Source organism: Acomys minous (assembly GCF_964271855.1).
Source record: "Acomys minous genome assembly, chromosome: 2".
NCBI classification, from domain to species: domain Eukaryota; kingdom Metazoa; phylum Chordata; class Mammalia; order Rodentia; family Muridae; genus Acomys; species Acomys minous.
Genome location: NC_140484.1, coordinates 99,898,475 through 99,922,093, shown reverse-complemented (window position 1 = coordinate 99,922,093; position 23,619 = coordinate 99,898,475). Strand labels below are relative to the sequence as shown.

The window sequence follows — 23,619 nt, the reverse complement described above, 5'->3', positions numbered from 1 at the left end:
GTCTGAGGGATAAGATATCTCCATTCCAGAGCCTTTGCCAACTAGGCTGCAAAGAGACTTATGAAAGAAAGTGCCTCTTTTACCATCTGTTCTTCAGGCTTTAAATTAATAAAGCGAAAAGTACTAGGAAAACAGTACTGAGTATTCTAATAAATAAGACCCAATGACCAAATCATAGTCTTGGAGAAGAAAACAGGAAATTCTTAATGGAATTTAAAGATTGCCGCCCTCCATGAATATGTACAATTATTGTCTGTCAATTAAAAATAAAGGGACATGTTGAAAAAAATTAAGTAGAAAATGTTGGATTTGGAAGTGAATTATGGGATGGTAGGACTGTAATTTCATCTGAAGAACAGACAAAAGACTGGGAGATAGTGTGAGACAGTACTGATAGCAGCGGGGCTGGGGGTAGGGGTGGGGCTGGGGGTGGGGCTGGGGGTAGGGGTGGGGCTGGGGGTGGGGGTGGGGCTAGGGGTGGGGGTGGGGCTGGGGGTGAGGGTGAGGTGGGGGTGGGGTGGGGTGGGTGGTGAGGGTGAGGTGGGGTGGGGGTGGGGCTGGGGTGGGGATGGGGCTGGGGGTAGGGGTGGGGCTGGGGGTGGGGGTGGGGCTGGGGGTGGGGGTGGGGCTGGGGGTGGGGGTGGGGCTGGGGGTGGGGGTGGGGCTGGGGGTAGGGGTGGGGCTGGGGGTGGGGGTGGGGCTGGGGGTGGGGGTGGGGCTGGGGGTGAGGGTGAGGTGGGGGTGGGGTGGGGTGGGTGGTGAAGTGATGTTAGTTTTCTCATAAGAAGAGTAATGCCAGCCGCAGGATACATTCCTTCTTTTTCCTTTCTTTCTGTTTTCAACTTTGTCAGTTTTTCTCTTTTTTTGTGGTAGGTAACCCCATAAATATTCAGCTGACAGTGAAAGAATAAACCCTATATAGAAGTCTACTGAGATACAAAGAATTTGAGATGCATAATATTTGAGTAGCTACCTTAACTAGCCAGATGATATTCTTAAGACAGGGACTCACTTTGTAGGCTAGGATGGCCTTGAACTCAGAAAGATCCACCCGCTTCCACTTCCTGAGTGCTGAGATTAAAGGAGTATGCTACCACCATCTGGCTGTTGTGTGATTTTTTTTTAAAAAATGGTTTTCATTTGTGAGCTCATTACAATATAGTGACTAAATATTTTTTTTTAAAAGCAGCATGGTTTTTGTTTTGAGTTTTAATAATAAATTTTATTTATTTAAACATATCAGAACAATGATTAAGTATATAATCATTAAGAATATGGGCTGGTGAGATGGCTCAGTGGAAAAGAACACTTTGGGCTCTTCCAGAGGTCTTGAGCTCAATTCCTAGCACCCACATGGTGGCTCATGACCATTTATAAAGGGATTTGATGCCCTCTTCTGGCGTGCAGATGTACATGCAGACAAAGTACTCTTACATTAAAAAATATAAAAAATACACTAGAAAAGAATAAACAATAAGATATTTTATGTTTTGTTTTCTACACGATGTTTTCTATGTGCATTTTAGAATGGCACAGCACTTCCATCGATAGCAGCTACATTTCAAGTGTTCCATAATTCATGACACTATCAGTTGCCATATTGGAAAATGCAAGTCTTGGTATATTTAACTACAGTAGAAACTTACAAGTGATTGAACAGGCCAAATGAAGATTCCTGTCAGGGTCTGTATGTGAAATTTCCCCACAAGTTCAGGTGATTGAATGCTCTGTCCCCACATGGCGGTTTTGAGAAGCCGTGGAACTTTTGGGAAGTGAGGCCTAACCTGGGAAGTGAGTCTTTGTTGTTGTTGTTATTATTATTATTAATTAAAAAATGAAATATGACTACTGTATTCACATCATTTCCCCCTTGCTCTCCTCCTATGGCCCCTCCCCCACTCCTCAAATTCATGGCCTCTAATCTTTTTGTTACATATACACATAGATATGTAGAGATCACACCTGCTGAGTTCCCTCAGTGTTGCCCATTTGTACATATGTTTAGTGATAACAATTTGGGATTGGATAATCTACTAGGGAGCACATCCCTGAAGAAGACCGAGTCTCCGTTTCTCGGCAGCCATTTATTTTTGTCACTGTTGTTTTTGGAGACAGGTCTCTCTCTGTGTCCTGCTGTGCTGCACCTCACTGTGTAGAACAGTCTAGGCTTGAACTTACAGTTTTCTGCTCCCTGGTTCTGGGATTAAAGGTGTTTTTGTCATTGCTATTTTTGGAGGCAGGTCTCTCTGTGTCTGAGTGTTCTGGATCTCTCTAGCTGGGTGTGAACTCACAGATTTCTGCTCCCTAGTTCTGGGATTAAAGGTGTGGACTACCACACCCGACCTAGTGGCAGTGGACAAGTGTGTTGTCCCTGTCGTGGGAGGAAGCAGGAACTGAATGCCTCTGTCTTTCCCAGGGCTGTCATCACACTCTCGGGGCCTCTGGGCCTCTCTGGGCCACCTTGTGAGGCACTCTGGGGTGCTCGGAGCTCTTTCCAGTGTCTTCTCTGTCTGTTTTGTACTAGCAGGCCTCACTGTGGTCTAAATAAGGTGTGGTCCGGGCTCTTGCTCAGGTCATACTAACTGGGAAGATACCTTGCATAATAAGGGCTATGTTCTTAGCCAGGGGTCCCATTCCCTTGACAGAGACTGTCCTCTAGGATCGATGAAGAGCCATGGGCCTGATGTCCAGGCCCCTGGAACGAACCTAGACTTGCCTGTCACATGGAGTCAACCCTGTGCACGTAAGTCTGGTCCCAGAGGGGAGGACAGAGATTCTAGAAAGTCCGGCATGACCCTGAGTTATCTAATATTGCCATGTGCGCCTGTGTATCTGCTAATCCAGCTCCCTGGGGAAGGCAGTGTGATTACCCGACTATTCCCACAGCTGTCTTCTTTATCATCATAGAGCACTGACCATAGGCAGCCCCGAACTATTCAGTTGTATACACTCCTCCCTGGTCTTCCTGCTGGAGCCTCGCCCAGCACAGCTCTGCCTCTGAACACCCTGTGGTTTCCGCCTTTGTGTTCTGTCTGTGTTGTCTTCTGCCTATGATACCTTTTACTCTTTCAAGTCTCAGGAAAGCTGTGGCAACCTCCAGGAAGTCTCCTAGGTTGCTTTAGGCTACCCTCTCTACCAGCTGTCCTTGAAGCGCTTGCTCAAGGTCTCCTCCCAGCAAGCCAGCTACTGCTTGCCAGTGTCCTGTCTTGTCACCAACCCAGATAGACCCGGAGGGCCAGGATGTCACGGGCGTTCTTCCATATGACAGCAGCATGGGTGGCTCTATTTGCTAACCATGCATCAAACAGATGCAGAGCCCTGCTGGCCTCTGTCGGTGCTGGGGTGCTTACCCAGGGAGGCGGCATGTAAGAGGCAGTTCCCATCCCCTGTCGTGGCCAAAGGAAGAAGCCTTTTACAGCTTGTGCACACAGTAGACCACCAGTTCAGGCGACCTGGAAAGGAAGCAGCTCACTTTAGAACGGTTGCTACACAGTCCCAAATATCAACGAAAGATTTCCTTTTCTCAAACTATAAAGAGAAAACCAGGTGGGGGTGGAGGTAAGATAAGCTTTTCTTCTCCCGAGACCAAAAGTCACATAGTTTGTCTCAGTTCCGTAGAGTGTTTAAGCCAACCGTATGAATGGTGGAGAAGGTAAGATGTGCATGCCTCCTTAAAGGTTGCTGAATCTCCATTCCAGTGAGCTTTGCCACGGTAGTGAGTGCACACACGGTGAAAACCAGAACAAGCATCGAGGAGAATGACCTGAGTCCCATTCAGACCAATCCTAGTTGGGCACATGCTTGTCATCATCAGTGCTGAGGCTGAGATAGGAAGACTGCATATTTGGGGCCCAGTCTGAGTTGCCCAGTGAGATCTCATTTTAAAGACTGACCAACCAACCAACCAACCAACCAACCAACCAAGCAAGCAACCAGGTACTAACCAACCAATACTTACACAGTATATTCCTTGACACCTTCTCAGATGGAGAAGGTGCCAAGAAGTATAGGCAGAAATCTCTCACGAATATGCTGCAAAAATGTCAACATGTAAACAGTTCTCAGAACTAGACACCAAGAATTACACAGCGTGACCATGTGAGGTTGCTTCAAAGGATGAAGAGTTGGCTCAGTATTTAAAACTCAAATAATTAATAGAATCCATCAAAATAAACCACAGAAGAAACAGTTCAAATAACCATAACACGAATGGAGAAAAACCATTTAACAAAAATCATTAAGACTAGTAAGTAATAGGGAAGAGCTCGCTGCACAGGTGGAGGAACACGTGCAAGGCCCTTGCAGCACTCTGAATGGTGAGAGCACCAGTGCTTTTCACCCCAAATGAGGGAAGCCCAGGATGCCCACTCTTACCACTGTGTGGAGCTCTGTACCATACATCCTCAGTGGGAGGAGCTAAGAACAGCATTTGTAGTTACAGATTAGAAAGGAGGTGGTAACAGCCTGATTTTCAGATGACATGATAGCTTAGGCAGAGAATCAGAAGGGAATGACAAAAGACTACATTTTTTGGTAAAGGTCGTAGGATATGAGATCAATATTCACAAATCAATTTTATGTGTACATACTAGTAACAATACCTGAAAATCACAATGAAAATGTAACATCATTTACAACCACTTAGAAACGACTTAGGCGTGGGTCTAATGCCCACGCAGTACTTGACGGAGAGCTCAGAATGCCCTTGAGAGGTTGAAGTTCAAAACACTCAGGGAGGCGCCTCAGTGACAGAAGGAAACTCTCCACATGGCGAGGATGTGAATTCCCTCCAGACTGACTTGCTAAAAGCATTCCCACAGCACGGCTTCTTACAGAAAGGAAACGATTAATGATAAGGAATTCTGTACTGGATGAACTGGAAGAGACAACTCATTACCGTTAGACCTGCAGCACAAGTATTCATTACAGCAGGAAAATGATCCTGCGCAGAAGCAGCGCTTGTGAATGGAATAAAGAAATTTGAAAGACAAATTTAATGATAAAAGTAAGTGAATACTGATTAGTGTATAATTAGCAACGGTTCTTGGGGACTAAATTATAGGTGGTGTTAAGACAAATGTCAGCAACAGCATAGATTATAGTAGTCTATATAATGTGATGTGAAGTCTGAGGCCTTCCATTGGACAGCAGATGGTAAAAGTACCAACTTATAGTCAAATTACAGTAACTCAAAGGCACATTTTGTAAACTATAGGGTGACATCCCAAACTATCAAGACAGTGGAAATGAAGAAATAATAATAATAATAATAATAATAATAATAATAATAATAATAATAATAATAATAATACTCCATACCCTTAAGTAACTCCAAAGAGGACAGGAAACCCACTAATACAACAAAAGGCAAGATAACAGATATGTATTTAAACCAAATATATATTGGCACTTAGACTAAATGTGACTGAATTGAGCACATCTCCCTAATGGTGACTCAGAATGAGTAAGTTCTGGAGATCTGCTGCACAGGCTGGCTCCCATAGTTAATGAAACCACATTGCACACTTAAAATCTGCTATGAGAGATCTTAAATAATCTCAGTCTCACACACAAATGGCCACTATCTGAGGCTATGGACGGTTTAAGAACTTAACTACAGTAGCCATTTCACAATATATATGTATATGAAACATCACCACGAACACTGTGAATCTACATGGGCAGCCTGCCATAATTTCTTGGGCACTGGATAAAGGCTCCGAGATCAGAGATAAACAATTGTATTATCCACAGCACAGCAAACAGCAGGAGCATCATGCCAATGCTGCATCCTCTTGTCCCCCAGATTTCGCAGGGGTGGTGGGAAGGCAGGCACAGATGGGCGCTTCTCTCAGTGGTCTTCGTCACAGCTGTGAGGCCTGAAGCTTAGTAAACCTCACGCTTCTGTACTTATAATGAAGTGCTAAAAATCTCTGCTAGGATGGAGGGGGAGGGAGAGAGAAGGGGAGAGAGGGAGGGGGGAGAGATAGAGATAGAGATAGAGATAGAGAGAGAGAGAGAGAGAGAGAGAGAGAGAGAGAGGGAGGGAGGGAGGGAGGGGAGAGGGAGAGGGGGAGGGGGAGAGAGACAGAGAGAGACAGAGAGAGACAGAGACAGAGAGGGGGAGGAGAGCAAGAGCGAGAGCGAGAGTGAGAAACACAGAGAGACAAAGGCAACATTGTGAAACAGAGAGAAAGAAACAGGGGAGACACATGCACACATACAAAGACAGAGACAGAGACAGAGACAGAGACAGAGACAGAGAGAAAGACACAGAGAGAAGGGAGGGAAGAGAGGAGAGGTCAGAGATTCCCTTTCCTTTGGTGAACAGTGAGCACACTTTCTCTCTCCTAGAGATCAGAACCTACACAGTGACCCTCCTACAAAGAGTCACCGAAGAGCAAAAATCGCCCCCTGTCTTTGCAAGGGAAGCCTAGAGTCAGCAGGGTGCAGCAGATGGTACAACAGGCAGAGAAGACCAGCCAGTGAAAGGGCACCTTGTGAATCTCAGTGACTCCTCTGACCTTAGTAACTACTTGCATGCCTTAAATACTCAGCCGGAAAGTTTAACAAAAAGTAATTAGTACTATCACACCAGAAAACTCCATCAGTTCCCTTCCAGCTCCCAAAGACATGCAAAGACAGTCCTTTGGATGGGCTGAAAAGGACCTTACCCAGGTACCTCAGCAGATGCAAAGGCTAAAGAACTGCTTGCTAACTTGGTTCACCTCTTTAAAACAAAATACCATTAAAAAATGTTCAGGGTGAAACATAAAAAAGCACAAATTAGTGTAGTGACAATTAAAGACACATTTTTCTTCAAAAGGGACCTTGAGCTGCAGTCGCTATACATAGCTGTGTTTCGGAATTACCCTCATGGGAGGTGTCCTGGCAGTGTGTACTCACCCTTACCCGTGTTTCACCGGGAAAATCCTTTCTTAACTGCCACACAAATCTTTTCAATATGTTCTGTCAAAACTAATGTGCAGGCTCCCAGTGAGTGTCTAATTTCTTCTCCTCCACTGCTGGAAGAACCCCATCACACCCAGGTCTGTCACTCTTCCTCAAGTTCAGCCTGTCTTCACTGACCCCTAGCTCCTCGTTATGTCCCCCAGGCCTCACCAGGCAGTGACACGCTAACAGTGCGTCTCCAAGTCTCCATCCTCACCTGTTTCATAGGGGTCTCCAAACAGAAAACAAAAGCTAGGTAACAAGCCCACCCCTCTGCCCTGTGGCACACAGGCACTTACTTGCCTTACCACTCTCTGCCTTAACAGGCAAATCCCCCTCATGCAGGGCCTGCTGCTTGGCTCTTCTCATTGACAGTTTTTCCAGCCATTGGTCAAATGGACATGGACACGCTTGCTCCCTCTAAGCTCTAATGAAACTTCCTTCACTGTTCCACATTTTCAGTTACCACTTTCTTCAAAGGCAAATATGACTTATTTCTTGATACATGTCATTGTCTCAGAGGTATCAACCACTACTGCCAAAGACCTCTAGGTCTCCACATGATGTCACAGTCTGGCTTTCAACCTTTGCCAATAGCCATTCCCTGCCCCCTCTTTAATGTCTCCGCAGTCTTTTATGCCTCATATTTATATGACTCCATGGCAGATCAGCAATACGGACCAGAGCCTCTGCAGACCCTTACTCAGCTCTGAGGAAGGCCCAGAGGTCAGATTTTTAACCATTGTTACAGATTTCATCTTCCTGATTGATCAGAAAGGAAAGATAATAATACAAAGTGCCTAAATAAAATTGAGTTTTTACACTGGCCACCAGGCAAGAGCACCTAAAGTTTAACTTCTAATAATGCGTGCCTTATGCAGCCATCTGGAACCTAAGTCCTAATGTTCCACAGTGCCTGAATTCATGGCCAGATGCAAGAAAAACAACATATGATATAAAATTTGCTACTTAATAAGATACCACTCAGTGCAGATATGGCTGGCCCATGGGAGAAAACCAAGCAACTTCGTTCCCAACTGTTATAAGTGATTTTCATCCCTTCTCAATTGGGCATATATATTTTCCATGCTATTTCCTTGTAATGTAATCTTTTTTGCCTTTCTGTGTCCTGGATACTTCTTGTTCAGCCCTTAGTGCCCTTATAAAAGAGGCCTAAGGGAGTCTCTTTGTCCCTTCCATCACGAGGAGCATGTAGAAGTTACCCTCTGTGAGGCATGACTCTCTGTGCACCAGACCTTCTTGACCTTGGACTCCCCAACCCCTAGAACTGTAAGTAGTACATTTCTGTTTATAACTAACTGGGGCCAATACTTTTGTTATAGCAGCAGGACTAAGGCATCAACCCTCACCTCTCCAGACGTGTACCCATCTTGTTAGCTCGGGTCCTGCAGTTTTTGCTGTTATAAGCCACATACAAACAACAGGCCTTCGTTTCTTACAATTCTAGAGGCTAGAAATCCTGGAGTCTCTCTCTTCCTGGCTTGTAGATGGCCACTTCCTTACACTGTCTTTATACTAGAGGGAATGAACTCTGTTCTTCTTTCTTCTCTTTCTAGGAGTGATCTCTGCATCCTGTTAGACACCAGATCCATCCAAGGCTTTCTCAGAGGTCATGATGAAAGGACAAAGAGAAGAGTAGTTCTGTGTCCTTGCCCAGGAGCAGATTTGGCAAAGTCCAGTCTGGGGCTGAAACTTTGAAAATGACAAGACTTTGGTTCCTGGGAGCTTGGGAACCCCTCTGAAGGGCTGTGAAGGCAGCTATGTCTGAGGTATCCTGTGTTCTCTTTGCCAATATCGTTTGATTTAGCTTTCTGCTGACCTTGGCCCATTACCTCCCTGGAAATAGTATATAAGATGCTGTCCTTTCATTCTCCACAGTTGAGTGGAGGGTGGGGTCTGACTTTCACACGAACTCTGGTGCCCCATATTTGACCACGTCCCCTGGATGGGGAGGCCTGGTGGCACTCAGAGGAAGAATAGCAGGCTACTAAGAAGAGACTTGATACCTATGAGCATATACAGGGGGAGGAGGTCCCCCTCAGTCACAGTCATAGGGGAGGGGAGTAAGGGGAAAATGGAAGGGAGGGAGGAATGGGAGGATACAAGGGATGGGATAACAATTGAGACATAATATGAATAAATTAGTAAAATGTATTCTAAAAAGACGCTGTCCTTCTTAATAAAGTTGCTTGGTTTAAGTCATCAGTTTGTGCAAGACCTCCAGGTCCCAGTTACCTGCCTTACTTATTCCTCATCTCCTGTCCTCCCCTTTAGGCACCCTTATTCCTGTGGGTCAGGTCAGCCCTCTAGTTTTGTGACCATATCAAAACTCAGTTTCCTCTCAAAGGCATGTTGGGTTTTGGCTTTAGCATATGGATTTCTGGGGACATGACTGAGTCCACAGCAGCAGCTTTGTAAGGAAGTTTACTAAGCATGGCTGCTCTAGTATAGGATCATTTCCCTCCAGATGTCCCCTAAGCAGAGCCAGAATGAACAGTGCAGGGGTTATAGACAGGGCCTATATGGAAAATTTAGGTTATAGCTTCCATTTTCCTTCTGGCAAACCAAAGGTAGTCTGTTTGGTATGTCTTCTGGGTGGCTAGCCAGCCAAAGGAGAACTTAGAAAAAGTCAGAGTTAATTATAGCTCAGCTTTATAAAAAGGATTTAGTTACCAAGAAGAGACATGATACCCTATGAGCATATACAGGGGGAGGTAATCCCCTCAGGAACAGTCATAGGGGAGGGGAAAATGGGAGGGAGGGAAGAATGGGAGGATACAAGGGATGGGATAACCATTGAGATGTAACAAGAATAAATTAATAAAAAAATAATAAAAAAAGGATTTAGTTTCTCTTGTTTCTGACCCTCATAAATGTGAGATATAACTGAAATCATTATTAAAAAAAAAAAAAGAGTTACAGAGGTAGGTGGGGGTTAGTAATTCCAGTATATAAGAAGAAAAATTCTCAGGTATCTGAAAGCATGGCGATATATATATGCATGGACACACACACACACACACACACACACACACACACACACACACACACTCTTCTTGACCCAGGAGTCTCAGGTCTTCTGTCAGTACACATGAAACCAGGCAGATGATGTTGCAGCTTCAGGCAGAGTGAACTCTCAGACACTGCAGCTCTTGACACAAAGCAGACTTTTCCAGATGTGTCATTTGATACTGAGTTCAGTATCTACTGAGGAAGGAAAGCTGACAAAATATAACAGCATGAACAGAAAATATTGGCTGAGAAGGCATGACACCTGAAATAGATGAAACCTTCTGAGACTGCAATCCAGTTCCAACTCAGCAGTCCCTGACTGGAGCCTGGGAATCTGCTTCAGAAGAAATGGGGCCCTCTCCAGAGACGCATAACATCACTTACAGCCTCTAACTTTATCTGCATGATGCCTAGATGCCAGAAAAAAAAATCACTAGCCATATAAGCAATTAACCTTACAGGTTTATGTGGTACAACAAAATGAGGTAAAAGAAAAAGCCAAACAAGTGATCTAGATTTTGAGTTACCTGACAGAGACTTCGAAGTAACTTGGATAAATAGAGTTAAAAAACAAAACAAAACAGAACAAAAAACTCAAAACTTTTCCAAGTTTGGAAATATAACTTTTAGATGGTCTGTAAACACAAGAAATATTATACAAAGTAGACCATGCCAAAGCACACAGTAAAGCTATTGGGAATTAAAGACAAGATCATAAAAGTAGAAAAATGCATTGAAAGGGCAATGATGAGTGCATAATACGTGGAGCCTTGGAAGTGCTGAGTAAAAACAACCACTACACCAGGATCTGTATCGAGGAAAATTATCTTCAACAGCAAAAGGGGGAAAATAAGGAAGCTTCTCCGTAGGAGAGAAGTCCTCCATGAAAACCACTATGCTAACATGATAGAGAGGAGCTACATGGGCTCCTCTTACCAAGACAGGAAGCAATACTCACTCCAGACTAAGGCTTGTGTCAGTGCAATCCTGTAAGAGATAAAAAGACAAAGTACGGAGGATGAAAGAGTGAAGCTGAACTTACTAAGAGAAGAAATGGTTTTATATAGAAAGTATTTAGGACTCTACAAAAATGTCTTGACCTAATAAACAAATTCAAGTTTATAAAACCTCAGGTAAAAAAAAATAATGAAAATTAAAAACACAAACACTTAAGTATGTATTTGTCAGGGACATCTGACAGAGTCCCAAAACAATGTAGGCTACTGCCACTGCTCCTGGTTACTGACAAGAACTTGATGGTGAGATACTATTGCTGAAGACAGCACATGCTTGAGTTATTGGACAACGGCAAAATCAAGCTGGTACTGATCTGGGGGCTTCATCTGTACTGGCTAACTCTCATAACGCCAGAAGGTGCTATACAGGCTACTTGGGGAGGAAAGTAATTATCAGTCTTACTGAGCTGTGACCACGGTGGGCTACCATGATGACTGGCTTGCTAAGACATGCCTGTGGGTGCCATAGTGGCATGGGAGTTAGGGGTGTAACCAAGCACGCTCTGATTTGATTTAAGGCCCACTCATGAGACATGACACACACCTGGTATTGTTAGTTGGACTAAGAACCAACTAGGCTAGGAAGGTCATAGATCCTAAAGTAGAACCTACTATTATTCTGATGAACCCTCTAAACACTTATCTTCATGTCCTTAGTTTGGTGCAGATCTCAACCCTCATTAGAGAAGCCTCTGGTTTTTTTTTTCTCAATAAATGAGTCTTAATATAGAGACTAGCAACTGGTCCAACTGCAGAGAATAAGAGACTGTGAAGTTCTCAGCCCTAAATGGGAATCTACTTCACACCTCCAAACCCAGGGACCATCATGGAAAGCAGAAGAAAGATTAGAAAAGAGTCAGGCGTTGTGGAGGACTGCTGAGGAACAGTGTTTTTTCGCCTACTGCACACAAAAATTACAGCAGCCTTGACTGCGTGTAGGAAACCTCCACAGGATCAGGTCAGTCAAAATTCCAGCAAGGGTGAGGGAGAGCACAAGGCTCAGTACTAGCTGAGGAGCTCTCGACAGCTGATGGCTGCTAGGTGAAGGAGAGCCAGCTTCCTTCCAGGATGTGGCCCTCAGTAGGTTCCCCATGCTCCAGTGGATGGTTGTCCACTCACGTGCATAGTCTACACTAATTAGATCCAGTAAAAAAAAAAAAGTAAATATTGCTGGGAGGAGAAATGGTGGTGGGGTGAGGGAGGCATCGCAGAGGAGGAAGCAGGGGTGGAACTGAACAAAACACATTGTGTATGTTTTTGAAGTGTGAGATTTTAAATGAAAAATGTATTTTAGAAAAATGACTAACCAACAAAACCTGAGAAAATAAAATCTGAACACTAGCAGTCCCTGGTTATGTAATCTATTGTGAAGAAACAGTATGCATGATAATATAGACTTAGTATAAAAAGACAAATTGGTAAAACAAAACGTGAAGGCTAAAGCAGACCTACACTTATGGCCTAGCAGGTTTCTACACAGCTATGTGGACTATCAGTGAAGGAATGAAATTAGATTCAGACGCGCGGTGGGAGGATTAACGGATACTTGGAAAAAGACATTCAATGTTGTCACTGCACCATAAGCACAAACTTGAATTATATCATAACCATAACCACAAAACTAAACTTATGAAGATTTAGAGTCCCAAATAAAAAGCTAAGACTGCAGTATGTCTTAGAAAAAAAGGAACAGAAAATTATTGTGATAGTCAAAGGAAAAACAAACTAATACAGTTGACTTCATTAAAATAAAATTTCTCTGTCCACCCGAAGTCACCACCACAAGATGAGGGGGCATGTACCTGAGAGGGAGTTGCAGATGGACAAAACAAAGAATCTATTAGCAATGGGACATGACTTATCAAGAATTTGATCATAGGGGAATTATAGATGGTCTAAAAGGACATACAAGGGCCTTAATATTTATATCCACCAAATGACACAGATTCAAACTACAGAAAGCCACTGCATCACGCCCCTCAGAGCAGCCTGTTACAGTGAGTGCTTGAGCCACACCACACCTAGACTTCTTCTGGTGATGGGAATGGCACACTGGTTTTGGAAAACCTTTTGGCAATCACTAACAAAGCTAAGCACATGTATGCCACATGATCCAAAAATTCTGTTCCGGGTATTATGAAAATGCAAGAGAAATGAAGATGGAAGGCATGCACAAAATCACTCAGAGCATCCTTACTTCTTAATAAAGTCAGTTGCCAACATATCAGAGGTTTCCTTTTAGAAATAATCAGCACTTAATAATGATCTCGAGGTGTGCCACTAGTGTATCTGTACTAGTCTATTTTCTATTTTATTTATTTGTCTATATGTAATAGATATTATATATAATATACAATATATATATACACACACACACACATACACACATATATATCTTGGTAATTTTTATCCCAAACTCTCTTTCTCATTCTCCTCACTCTCCTACTTGCTCCTGCTTCCTTCCTAACAAGTTCCCCTTTAACTTTGGTGTGTGTGTGTGTGTGTGTGTGTGTGTGTGTTAGATAGATAGATAGATAGATAGATAGATAGATAGATAGATAGAGATATTAACTAGTGCTGCTTGTATGAGCATGGGCAAAGAGTTATTTACTGGAACATGGGCAACTTACTAGAGGCTACACCACTGAACAAAGTGACATCACATTGTTTCATACATCTTTAACTGTCAATTGTCTTTCAAAGAGAGGTGGGGCCTCAGCAGTCTCTCCCTAACCCATGATGAAATGTTGACACCCAAATCTTGCAGCACACAAATCTTGAGTCTGAAAGTTCAAGACCAGGCAGATGCATCGAAGGCCTCATGGCTTAATGACATTATGGTAGAAACAAATGTGAGAGGAACAGAGCAGTCACATACTGAGGCAGAAGGCCAGAAGGATTCAGGGGTCAGGTTCCATCTTTTATAATGATTTTTTTTTATCATGAGAAATAGCCAAGGGCCCATAATCACTACATTAATACCTTCTGAGAGTAGTACCCTGTAGAGAAATGTTAATTCAGAAAATGGCTGTTCTGGCAAGAGATCACATCCAAAGATCTTATAGGACTGTGTGATCTGGCTGGAATACTAACATGCCTTTAATCTAGGAGACAGAGGCAAACAGATCTGAGTTCAAAGACAGCCTGGTGTAGAGCAAGTATCAGGTAAAGAAAAGCTTAGGTCCAGGCATGATGGCCCATACCTTTATCCCCAAATGAAGGTAAAGTTAGTTCGTAGAAGGAAGCACCCATGTTTGAAAGTGATGCCTAATTGAGTGGCAGTAAAGGCGATGAATCAGCGAATATTTGACAGAATAGGATACACCCAACTTTCACTAGAGGGAAGAGGAAAGAGAAGCTACGGCAGAGGCAGTTTTGCAGAGAGAGGAGGCAGTTTTACCAGGACAGTAATAGAGAGAGGGGTTGGAGAGAGAGAGAGAGAGAGAGAGAGAGAGAGAGAGAGAGAGAGAGAGAGAGAGAGAGAGAGAGAGAATATTCAGGTGAAGACAGATGGAGCCAGAAAAGGAGAAGCCTGAAGATGAGAGCAGATTGCTGAGTTAGTTTGAGGCCAAGCAGAGCAATTCCGGGCTGAGAGAGAAGCCGGATTTAAAAAGTGAGCTGGGAGAAGAGTTTGAGCCAGAACAACTGAGTTGAACCAGTCGAGAGCTCAGAAAGAAAAAGTATGGGTGAGCTTTTTAAGCAGAAAGTATCAGAGGCTGAAAACATTCTAGGCCTAGGTTAGATTGTATGGGGGCTAGAAACTTCCAGAAGTAGGCCTAGGTTAGCAGAAGGAGGCAGTTAGCCTTCCAGACAACAATTGAGCCAGGAGAATAAAAGTTACTTTTACAGTACTCCAAATCACCAAACTACCTCCTCTTAGACCTTATGACTCAAAGGTAATTTGTTATAGTCACAGAAAATAGACTAACACAGACTTAAACATAGACCTTATGACACCTGCCACCATGCAACCCTAGGCCCCAAGCTTCCAACATGTGAACTGTTAGAGGACACACTGAGATCGTAGCACCAGAGAGTCCAGCAATTGCTCCTGGTATTTACTCTAGAAAATGAAAATAGGATTTGTACAGACTATCCTCAGCAGCTGACTTCTCCACAGACCATTTGCTGACACGTCTGGGATTGCATCTTAGATAATCAGCGTAAGCTGTGACCTCAGCCTGACTTTGCAGGAGGATTTGGGTCAAGATATCCCCATTCGGGCTGGAGAGATGGCTCAGAGGTTAAGAGCACTGGATGGTCTTCCGAAGGTCCTAAGTTCAATTCCCAGCACCCACATGGTGGCTCACAACCATCTATGAGATCTGGTGCCCTCTTCTGGGTGCAGACATACACCCTGAAAGAATACTGTATCCATAATAAATTAAAAAACAAAGATATCCCCATTCACTCTTTCTCAGAAAGCTCCTAGACAACTTCACCCAAGCCAGGGTGCAAAAGGAAAGCAGTGAGATGGGCTGAGCTACACTGAAGCGAGGCAGACTCTGTCACCAAGATGGTGCCATGGGTGGCCATTCCATCTGCAGAGGGCAGTTGTATGTAACTGCTTCTCAAAAGAACATGTCCCTGGATCATCTGACAATGGTATATATGTGCCATGCAAGAGACACAAACATTTTTTAAAAATTAATTTATTCTTGTTACATCTCAATGGTTATCCCATCCCTTGTATCCTCCCATTCTTCCCTCCCTCCCATTTTCCCCTTATTCCCCTCCCCTATGAATGTTCCTGAGGGGGATTACCTCCCCCTGTATATGCTCATAGGGTATCAAGTCTCTTCTTGGTAACCTGCTGTCCTTCCTCTGAGTGCCACCAGGTCTCCCCCTCCAGGGGACATGGTCAAATGACACAAACATTTATAAGCTGCTTTTTGGATATTACAATTGTTCAAGTTTATGAACCAAGTTGACATATGTTTTTATACACACACTTTTGCATGATTATGTATGGATATGAATTTGAATAATGTTTATTTACCAAGTTTCTAATATTATGTAAAGATACTATAATATTAGAAATTAAATATGTTAATTATATTATATTTTACTTAGGGGACAAAGTCCAGTTCTTACTCACCCCTCCAGACTCTCAACTCTTTGTGAAATTAACTTGAATAAGACCGTTTACTATAGATATCCCTAGAAGCTGTAAAAAGCCATTTCAGTTGATTTTTTTTTAAAGAGAATAAATTATGTGTGGTGGCTCATATCTGTAATCCCAGCATTTGGGAGTCATGAAGACTGCCTCATGTTTGAGGCAAGCTGGAGCTACACAGTGAGAGTTTCAAGCCAGCCTGGGGTATAAAGTGAGACTTTGCCATAAAAAACAAACAAACAAACAAACCAAACAAATAGAAAAATCCAAAAGACTGCAACAAAAAGAGACTAATCTTAAACAACTGCAGGCATTGATTACTTTGTCTTCATTTTACTGATTTTAACAAAAGGCGTTAATGCTTTCAAAATAAAAATGAAATATGAGGGTAAAGACTCCAACTCAGTGGTAAATTAAGGTTCTCAAAAGCGTGTTCAGTTTAGAGCCAGCATGTTAATAGAGTTTAATATGATAAGCTCATCAGCACTTTGGTCAAACTGGTCTCTGATCTGCTCCCAGGGCTGCCTGATTACTATTCCATAATTCTGTTCTAATGATGTGTTTTACTGGCACACAAACTATGTCCTCAGTTGTAAATGAAATATGTATTATATGTAATAAAATGCACACTATAAGATGAAATGGATATCAAGAAGCTAATACTTATGCTACCAATGAGCACCTGCAAGTCATCTTCCTGCAGCTGAATGAGAAGTGCAATTAGGGGCCTTAATTAACAGTGTCCCTAGAAGGCCTGCTGGAGACACAAGTGGGAGGAACAGTCAACCACTTAGTAACTTTCTGTCTCTAGGCTGTGTAATAGCAATCTGTCTCACTTGAATTTTAAAAGCCTCTTTATAAAGTACCAGGCGGAGAGATATTAAAAATATGTTACCACAAATTAAAAGATGACAAGGTTCATATTTACAAAGGCATGATAACTGACACACTTAGTCTGAATGTAGGTGTCCCAGTCCATGTTTTGAATAGCATCCAAGGTCCAATGGCTCCTGGCAACAGTCCATGGGCAGTGCTGAAGGAGAGGTGAAGGAAGGGTGCTGGTTGGTTTTTTTTTTTTTTGTCAACTTGATGATGCACATTTTAGTCACCTGGGAAGAGGGACCCTCAGCTGAGGGATCGCCTCCATCAGATTGGCCTGTGGGCATGTCTGTGGGGGGGTCATTTTCCTGATGAATGGGAGATGTTATTACAAAGTAAAAGAAAGTGATAACCAAGAAAAACGATTAAGCACGGTGGATGTTGCTACCCCTAGGCAGGTGGTCCTGGGGTGCATAAGAAAGCAGGTTGAGCATGCCATGGGGAGAAAGGCAGTGAGCAGCACTCCTCTGTAGCTCCTGCTTGGGTTCCTTCCCTGAGTGTAATGGACTGTGATCAAACCCTTTCCTCCCCAGGTTGCTTTTGGTCATGGTGTTTTGTCATAGCAATAGAAAGCAAACCAGGGCAGGTGGTATGCTAATGAGGCCAGTGGTCTGCATATAAGAGCCTGCAGTCTGTCCACATAGTGTTCTTCTCCCAGCCTTTTTAAAAAAGCAGAGAGTGGCTGCTGGCTGGGTTAGTGAGCCTCTCCATCCCCTCTGTCGTTTCTGGATTTTTACAGAGAAGGAAACTGAGGGCCATAGAGAGTAGATAAACCTGTACATGCTAGCAGGAGACACTGCTCATCCCAGTAAAATCAGATCAGGATCAATGTGGTCGCCTCTACTTGGAGGTACTTGCTCTGCAAGCCAGAGAACCTGACCCCAGCATCACGAAAGAAAGCCAGGCATGGCTGTGAGCTCTTGTGTAGCTCCAGCACGGAGGGGCAGGGAGGCAGATTCTGGGATCTCGTTGGCTAGCCATAATGTCAAGTTTCAGGTTCAGTGAGAGACCTCATATCAAGGAATTAAGGGGAACAGTGACAAAGGAGGACACCCCATCTGCTCTGATTCTACATGTGCTGGCATGGGCCTAGAGACCTACCTGTACACTCACCACACACTCACCATAAAGACACACACACACACACACACACACACACACACACACACACACACACACACACCCTAAACAAAACTCACACATATCTTTTAATAAAGACCAGAGACTTGGCGAGTCCTGGAGTTGAGATGGCAGGTTAGAAGCTACCTCAGCTGCATGTTGTGCAAGAGAAGGGTTAGGCTAACAAACAACAGATTCTGTTCTAAAGAGAAGAGCATTCGACGGAAAGGTGCAGAGAAATGGAAGATGCAGAGAAAAGGAGCAATTTGCACGCGGTTCTGGCTCCAGCCTCTTCCTGGCAAGGTCAGCCAGGAGCCCTGGAGAAAGACAGGCAGCTCGACGCCAGAACAAGCCACAGTTCTCAAAGGCTTACAGCTCAGGTGGGAGTTGTGGCTTGAATGTGAAAAGTTTCCCATGGGTTACGTTTTGAATAACCAGTCCCCAGCTAGTGATGCAGTTTTGAGAGGCTGTGGAAACTTGTGATGTGTGGCCCAGCTAATGGAAATGGGTCTCTGGGGCCAGCAGCAGTTCTGATTGAGGCCTAAGAATTCTGCTTACTGATCTGCAAAGTTATGAGGCACCTCTACCATGTGATCCCACTGACATGAATTCCACCACGTGACACTGCCATGATGGCTGGAACTATGAGCCCAAAGGTGGCTTTCCTCTCATATGACTAACACAGAGGTGGCTGTGTGTTGTGTCAACAGTCAAGTGGAGGTCTATTTTGTCACCCTCCAAGTCTTGGAAGGCTGTGGCCTTATACCATTTTAAGAGAGAATATTTAAGGCTAAGCTACTCTGGGGGCCAGATAAGAAGGTGCAATCACAAGCCATTAAGCCTGGGCTCAACTTGCCACAGTCCCATGTGACTGACAACTGTAGGAGGCAGTTCTGGAAAGGGAGGGCTGGTCACAGACACACCACGTTCAGGTGGCAGGACATTTGGCTGAAGCAATGAAAGATATGGGAACAGGTAGCCTTACTCTCTGCTAGTGGCTGAGTCTATCACTTGAGGATGGCGGTGGAATCTGATAGCTCTAAGTTGGATGTCAGTCAGTAGCCCATCCTGGACTCTCTGAGAACTCAAAGCTCTAGACTTTGTAGGCTTCTTAAGTGGTGTTTAATGCTGAGCAGGTTTCCCAGGCAAGGAGACTAGACTGTTCAGATCTCAGTGCTGTGCTTGCTTCCTCAACCCCCATATGATTGGGAGACATGCTCTGGCTTGGATATTAGCCATGCCAAGGGAAGTCAGCAAGCTGAGCCCACAGACTGTGTAGCTAACTCGGTCCAGCAGAGGTTCTGGGTACATAAAGGAAAAGAAATCCTCGAAGGAGGAACAGCTGTACCAGATGTGGCACTGGACTACTTTACAACTAGGTACCAGCTTAGCTGGCCAGAAAGACAAGAGTCTCCAACCTCAGTCAATGCCCCCAACCACCCAGAAAATGCCAACAGTGGAGGACCCAGAGAGTTGTGCCAATGCTTGAAGTTTCTGCCCCCATATTTTGCCTTTTTTCTTTAGTGTACTTTAGTCGTATATTATCTTTATGTTTTTTCTTTGCTTATTTAATTGAGCTTACACATTTTTCATCATGTATTCAGTTTTTTATGCTGGGCTTTTTTTTTGTTTCTCATAACATTCTTCTTTATTTTCTTCTCTTTAACATTCTTCTCGCTGGGCGTGGTGGCGCACACCTTTAATCCCAGCACGTGGGAGGTAGAGGCAGGCAGATTGCTGAGAGTTTGAGGCCAGCCTGGTCTACAAAAGTGAGTCCAAGACACCCAGGACTGTTACACAGAGAAACTCTGTCTCCAAAAATCTTAAAGCAACAACAGCAGCAGCAACAACAGCAGCAGCAGCAGCAGCAACAACAACAATTCTTCTCCTTTCTGACCCCTTTCCATGACCCCTTTTTACAATTTTTTATTTTCACCCTAAATAATTTAACTTCATAGTACAGTCCACACAATTTTAGCCATTTTTCTGCTATAGTCATTGGTTGCTTATTAATGATTTAAATTAGTTTTAAGTGCATTTATATGGCATGTTTGGGTCAAGGTTATTGCTGCCACACCGGTTTGTTTTCTTCTCTCTGAACAGCACTGGGGATTGGATCCTTAAGTGTAGGGTGCACACTAAGATCTCTAAATAAAATGAAGAGGCATCCAAAACAATAGCTTTGCAAACTGTAACTCAGGAACACAAGTCACCTGAGAAAATGAGGAAACATGACAACCTTGGAAGACTGTAAATACTTAGTTCCTGCCTCCAGAGATGGTGACATGGCTGAAATGCCAGACAAAGAATTCAGAAACATGCTTATAAGAACCATCAACACTGAAAACAGGAACAAACGGGCAGATGAATGAAGCAGGCAATCAATTCAGCATGTGAATAAGAAAGTATAGAAAACAAAGTTGGCAATATGGCTAAAGAATTCAGGAAGAAATTGAAAAAACTTAAAATCCAGTCAATTAAAATTACTTTGAGATTTCCCCTTACATCATTCAGAACGGCCAAGATCAATAAAATAAATTGCAGCTCATGGTGGTGAGCGTGTGGAGTAAGGAGAACACTCACCCATTGCTGGTGGGTTTATAACCACTATGGGAATCAGTGTGGCAGTTCCTCAGAAAGATGGGAATTGATTTACCTCAAGATGATGCTATACTTACCACTCTTGGGCAGATACCCAAAGGACACTTCATCCTACTACAGAGACACTTTCTCAACCATGTTCGTTTCTGCTCTACTATAATAGCCAAAAATTACAAATAGCCTACATGTCTGCAACAAATGAACTGATGAAGAAAATGTTGTATATTCACACAATGGCTTATTACTCAGCTGTTAAAAAATGAAATTCACAAATAAATGGATGGAGCTAGAAAAATAATCCAGAAAGACAAATATGGTATATATTCACGTACATGTGATTGTTTTCAATAAGCAAAAGCTACAATTTGCATAACCACATGGTTATATATAAAGTAAGGGACTAGTGGAGAAGGGATGGGTCTCCCTAGGAAAGGGAAATAGAATAGACAGTTATGGATGGATGGGAGGGGGCAGGAACAGGATGCTCAAGTGGAGAGAGAGAGGGAGAGAGAGAGAGAGCGAGAGAGAGAGAGAGGGGGGAGGGGGGGAGAGAGGGAGAAGGAAGGTGAGGGAAGGAATACAGAGAAAGAGAGCTAAAACTAAGAGCCATTTGAGGAGTCAGATGGAAACCCAACACAATAGAAACTTACTAACATATATACATGTATGAAGACAATCTAAACAAATTTGCCAAATAATGGGGGTGATGGAGCCCTAAGTGGACATCTCTCATCACCAAATGAAGCTTCCAATTTAGGGAATGGGTTACGTCCAACTGAATTGTTGGCCAAAGGGGCTCTATGGGAAACCATAAACAACAGAGACTATTGCTCAGGCTATTGGTTGCTCTCTGAAAACTTATGGAGACCTGATTGTTAAGGACAACACTTAACAAAACTCAGTGAACACAGAGAAGCTGAGCTGGTGCCTCTCTAGACTCTTCACCCCTGCAGGTGGAAGAACGTTCATGGTACTGTAATGTACATGTACTCTACATGTTACCAAAGGATAAAGGTTAACATCTAGCTGGTTACAAACCATTATTTGATCTACAGTGATGATCCACCTACTAGTGAAATACTGGCACAAAGCTTGTAGAAGCAACCAACTAACATCTGATTTGATTTAAGACCCACTACATGAGATAGAACCCATCTCCAACACTGTTCAGGTAGCTGAGAATCTGAGATCATTTAGGTAAGAGATCTAGAAGAAAACAACTGCTACTATCTAGTAAAGGAACATAGCAGGAACTCCTAATGACACATTGCTATACCCACAGATCAGTGCCTTGCTCTGCCATCATCAGAGAAGATTCCTCTTGCAGTAGACAGGAACAAATACAGAGACACACAGCTGGACACTGTGTAGAGACTGAGAGACCTTTATACACTTAGTCCTAAATGTGATGTCTCCATCAAATCCCTCCACTCAGGGCACAGGGAAGAGGAGGCAGAAAGACTGTTAGTTAGAGGGGATGGAGGACATCAAGGCCGTTTAAACACAGCAGGGCCAACATACATATGAACTCACAGAGACTTAGGCAGCATACACAGGGCATGCATAAGTGTGCACCAGATGGGGTCCTAGAGCTGAAAGGAGAAGTGAACACAAGTGGATTTCGCCTCCAAAATCCAGAAACTACCCACTGCTTGCAAGTGAAAGATCGCTTCCCCTCAACAGAGTCTCACTAGGAATGCAAATCACCCTTAAAGGCAGGCCTTGTGCCCAGCAGTACATGCCAACACAATACTAACTTAATAGTATCTTTGGATGTTCTTAGTCAGGGCTCTTCCCCGTCTCCCTCCCCCCACCCCCCGCTGCCATTGCAGATCCTGTGTGGCTTGCAGTTTTGTGTCTTTATGTGATTCCTATCTGTCAATCAGGTGCCTCTGTATCTATATGTGTTTTTTGTTCTTTTTATTTGTTTTCTGTTCTTGTTTATTTAATTTTATCCTAGTCTAGCTTGTTTTTGTTTTATCTGAGATTATTATTATCATCATCATCATCATCAATCATCATCATCATCATCATAATGATGCCTGTTTGTTTTCTAAAGGGATGTAGATTCAGAAGGGAGATGGGAAGAATCTCAGGAGTTGAGGGAAGGGAACCATAACCAGAATATATTGTATGAAAAATACCTATTTTCAATAAAATAAAAATATAAAAAGAAAAACCAGCCAAAAGTACTGTCAAAAATGAAAAATTCAAGTAATAAATAAAATGAAGTACAAACTAGGGGAAGTTGGATAACAGCTATCAGAGGACACGAGTGACATCTAAATAGCTCTAATTTTAGTGGAAAGTAAAACAGGCAGCTTTACAAAGCAGAGGAGAAATTCCAGAGTGCTGTCTGAAGACACTGGTCGGTTTAAAGAATCTCTCTGCTCTCACTGAGCGGTAACACCAACAGCAGCTGGTGAGAACTACAGCTCAATACAGACAGGCCCAGAAAATCTGCACTGTAATTTCATTAAGGGGCAGAAAAAGAGTAAGGAGACCCCTGCTGCATCAGTGGCCCAAGAGCCTCTGTGTACCGGCACCCTTGGGAAATGCAGAGGGACAGAAATGCAGGGACAGAACCCTGAAGCCTGTCCAGGATAACACTGCTGGAGTGTGGGGAAGGAACTTTAAGTCAGAGACGCACAGGGTTTCAACAAGGTGGAATCCAGGTGAACCACACTGTACAGGCAACTTAAACACTGGCTCCACATAGTGTGCTGGACATCGGAAAGGACTGTATGGGGCCAGGCTTGCATTCCCAACTGGGTTCCTGAAGCTTCTTTTTTTCTTAGAGGTGTGTCCAGCATTTTAGACTCTACCTGTGAAGCACCTTCTACCGAGAGGACCAGCATCTGTGACTCAGTATTCCAAAGTCAAGGCTCAGAGGCAGAGAATCAT

At 43.5% G+C, this 23,619-nt stretch overlaps 1 protein-coding gene across 5 annotated transcripts in view; it reads right to left on the bottom strand.

Moving 5' to 3' along the window:
• The window catches only part of OTUD7A (OTU deubiquitinase 7A), a 317,547-nt gene that overhangs the window by 33,828 nt on the left and 260,100 nt on the right, over window positions 1-23,619 (bottom strand). For all 5 annotated transcript variants that reach the window (XM_084755965.1, XM_084755964.1, XM_084755968.1 and 2 more), the window contains one exon: window positions 3,351-3,452. In XM_084755965.1, coding sequence (XP_084612091.1) covers window positions 3,351-3,452 — 102 coding nt within the window. The remainder of the gene's footprint in view (window positions 1-3,350; window positions 3,453-23,619) is intronic.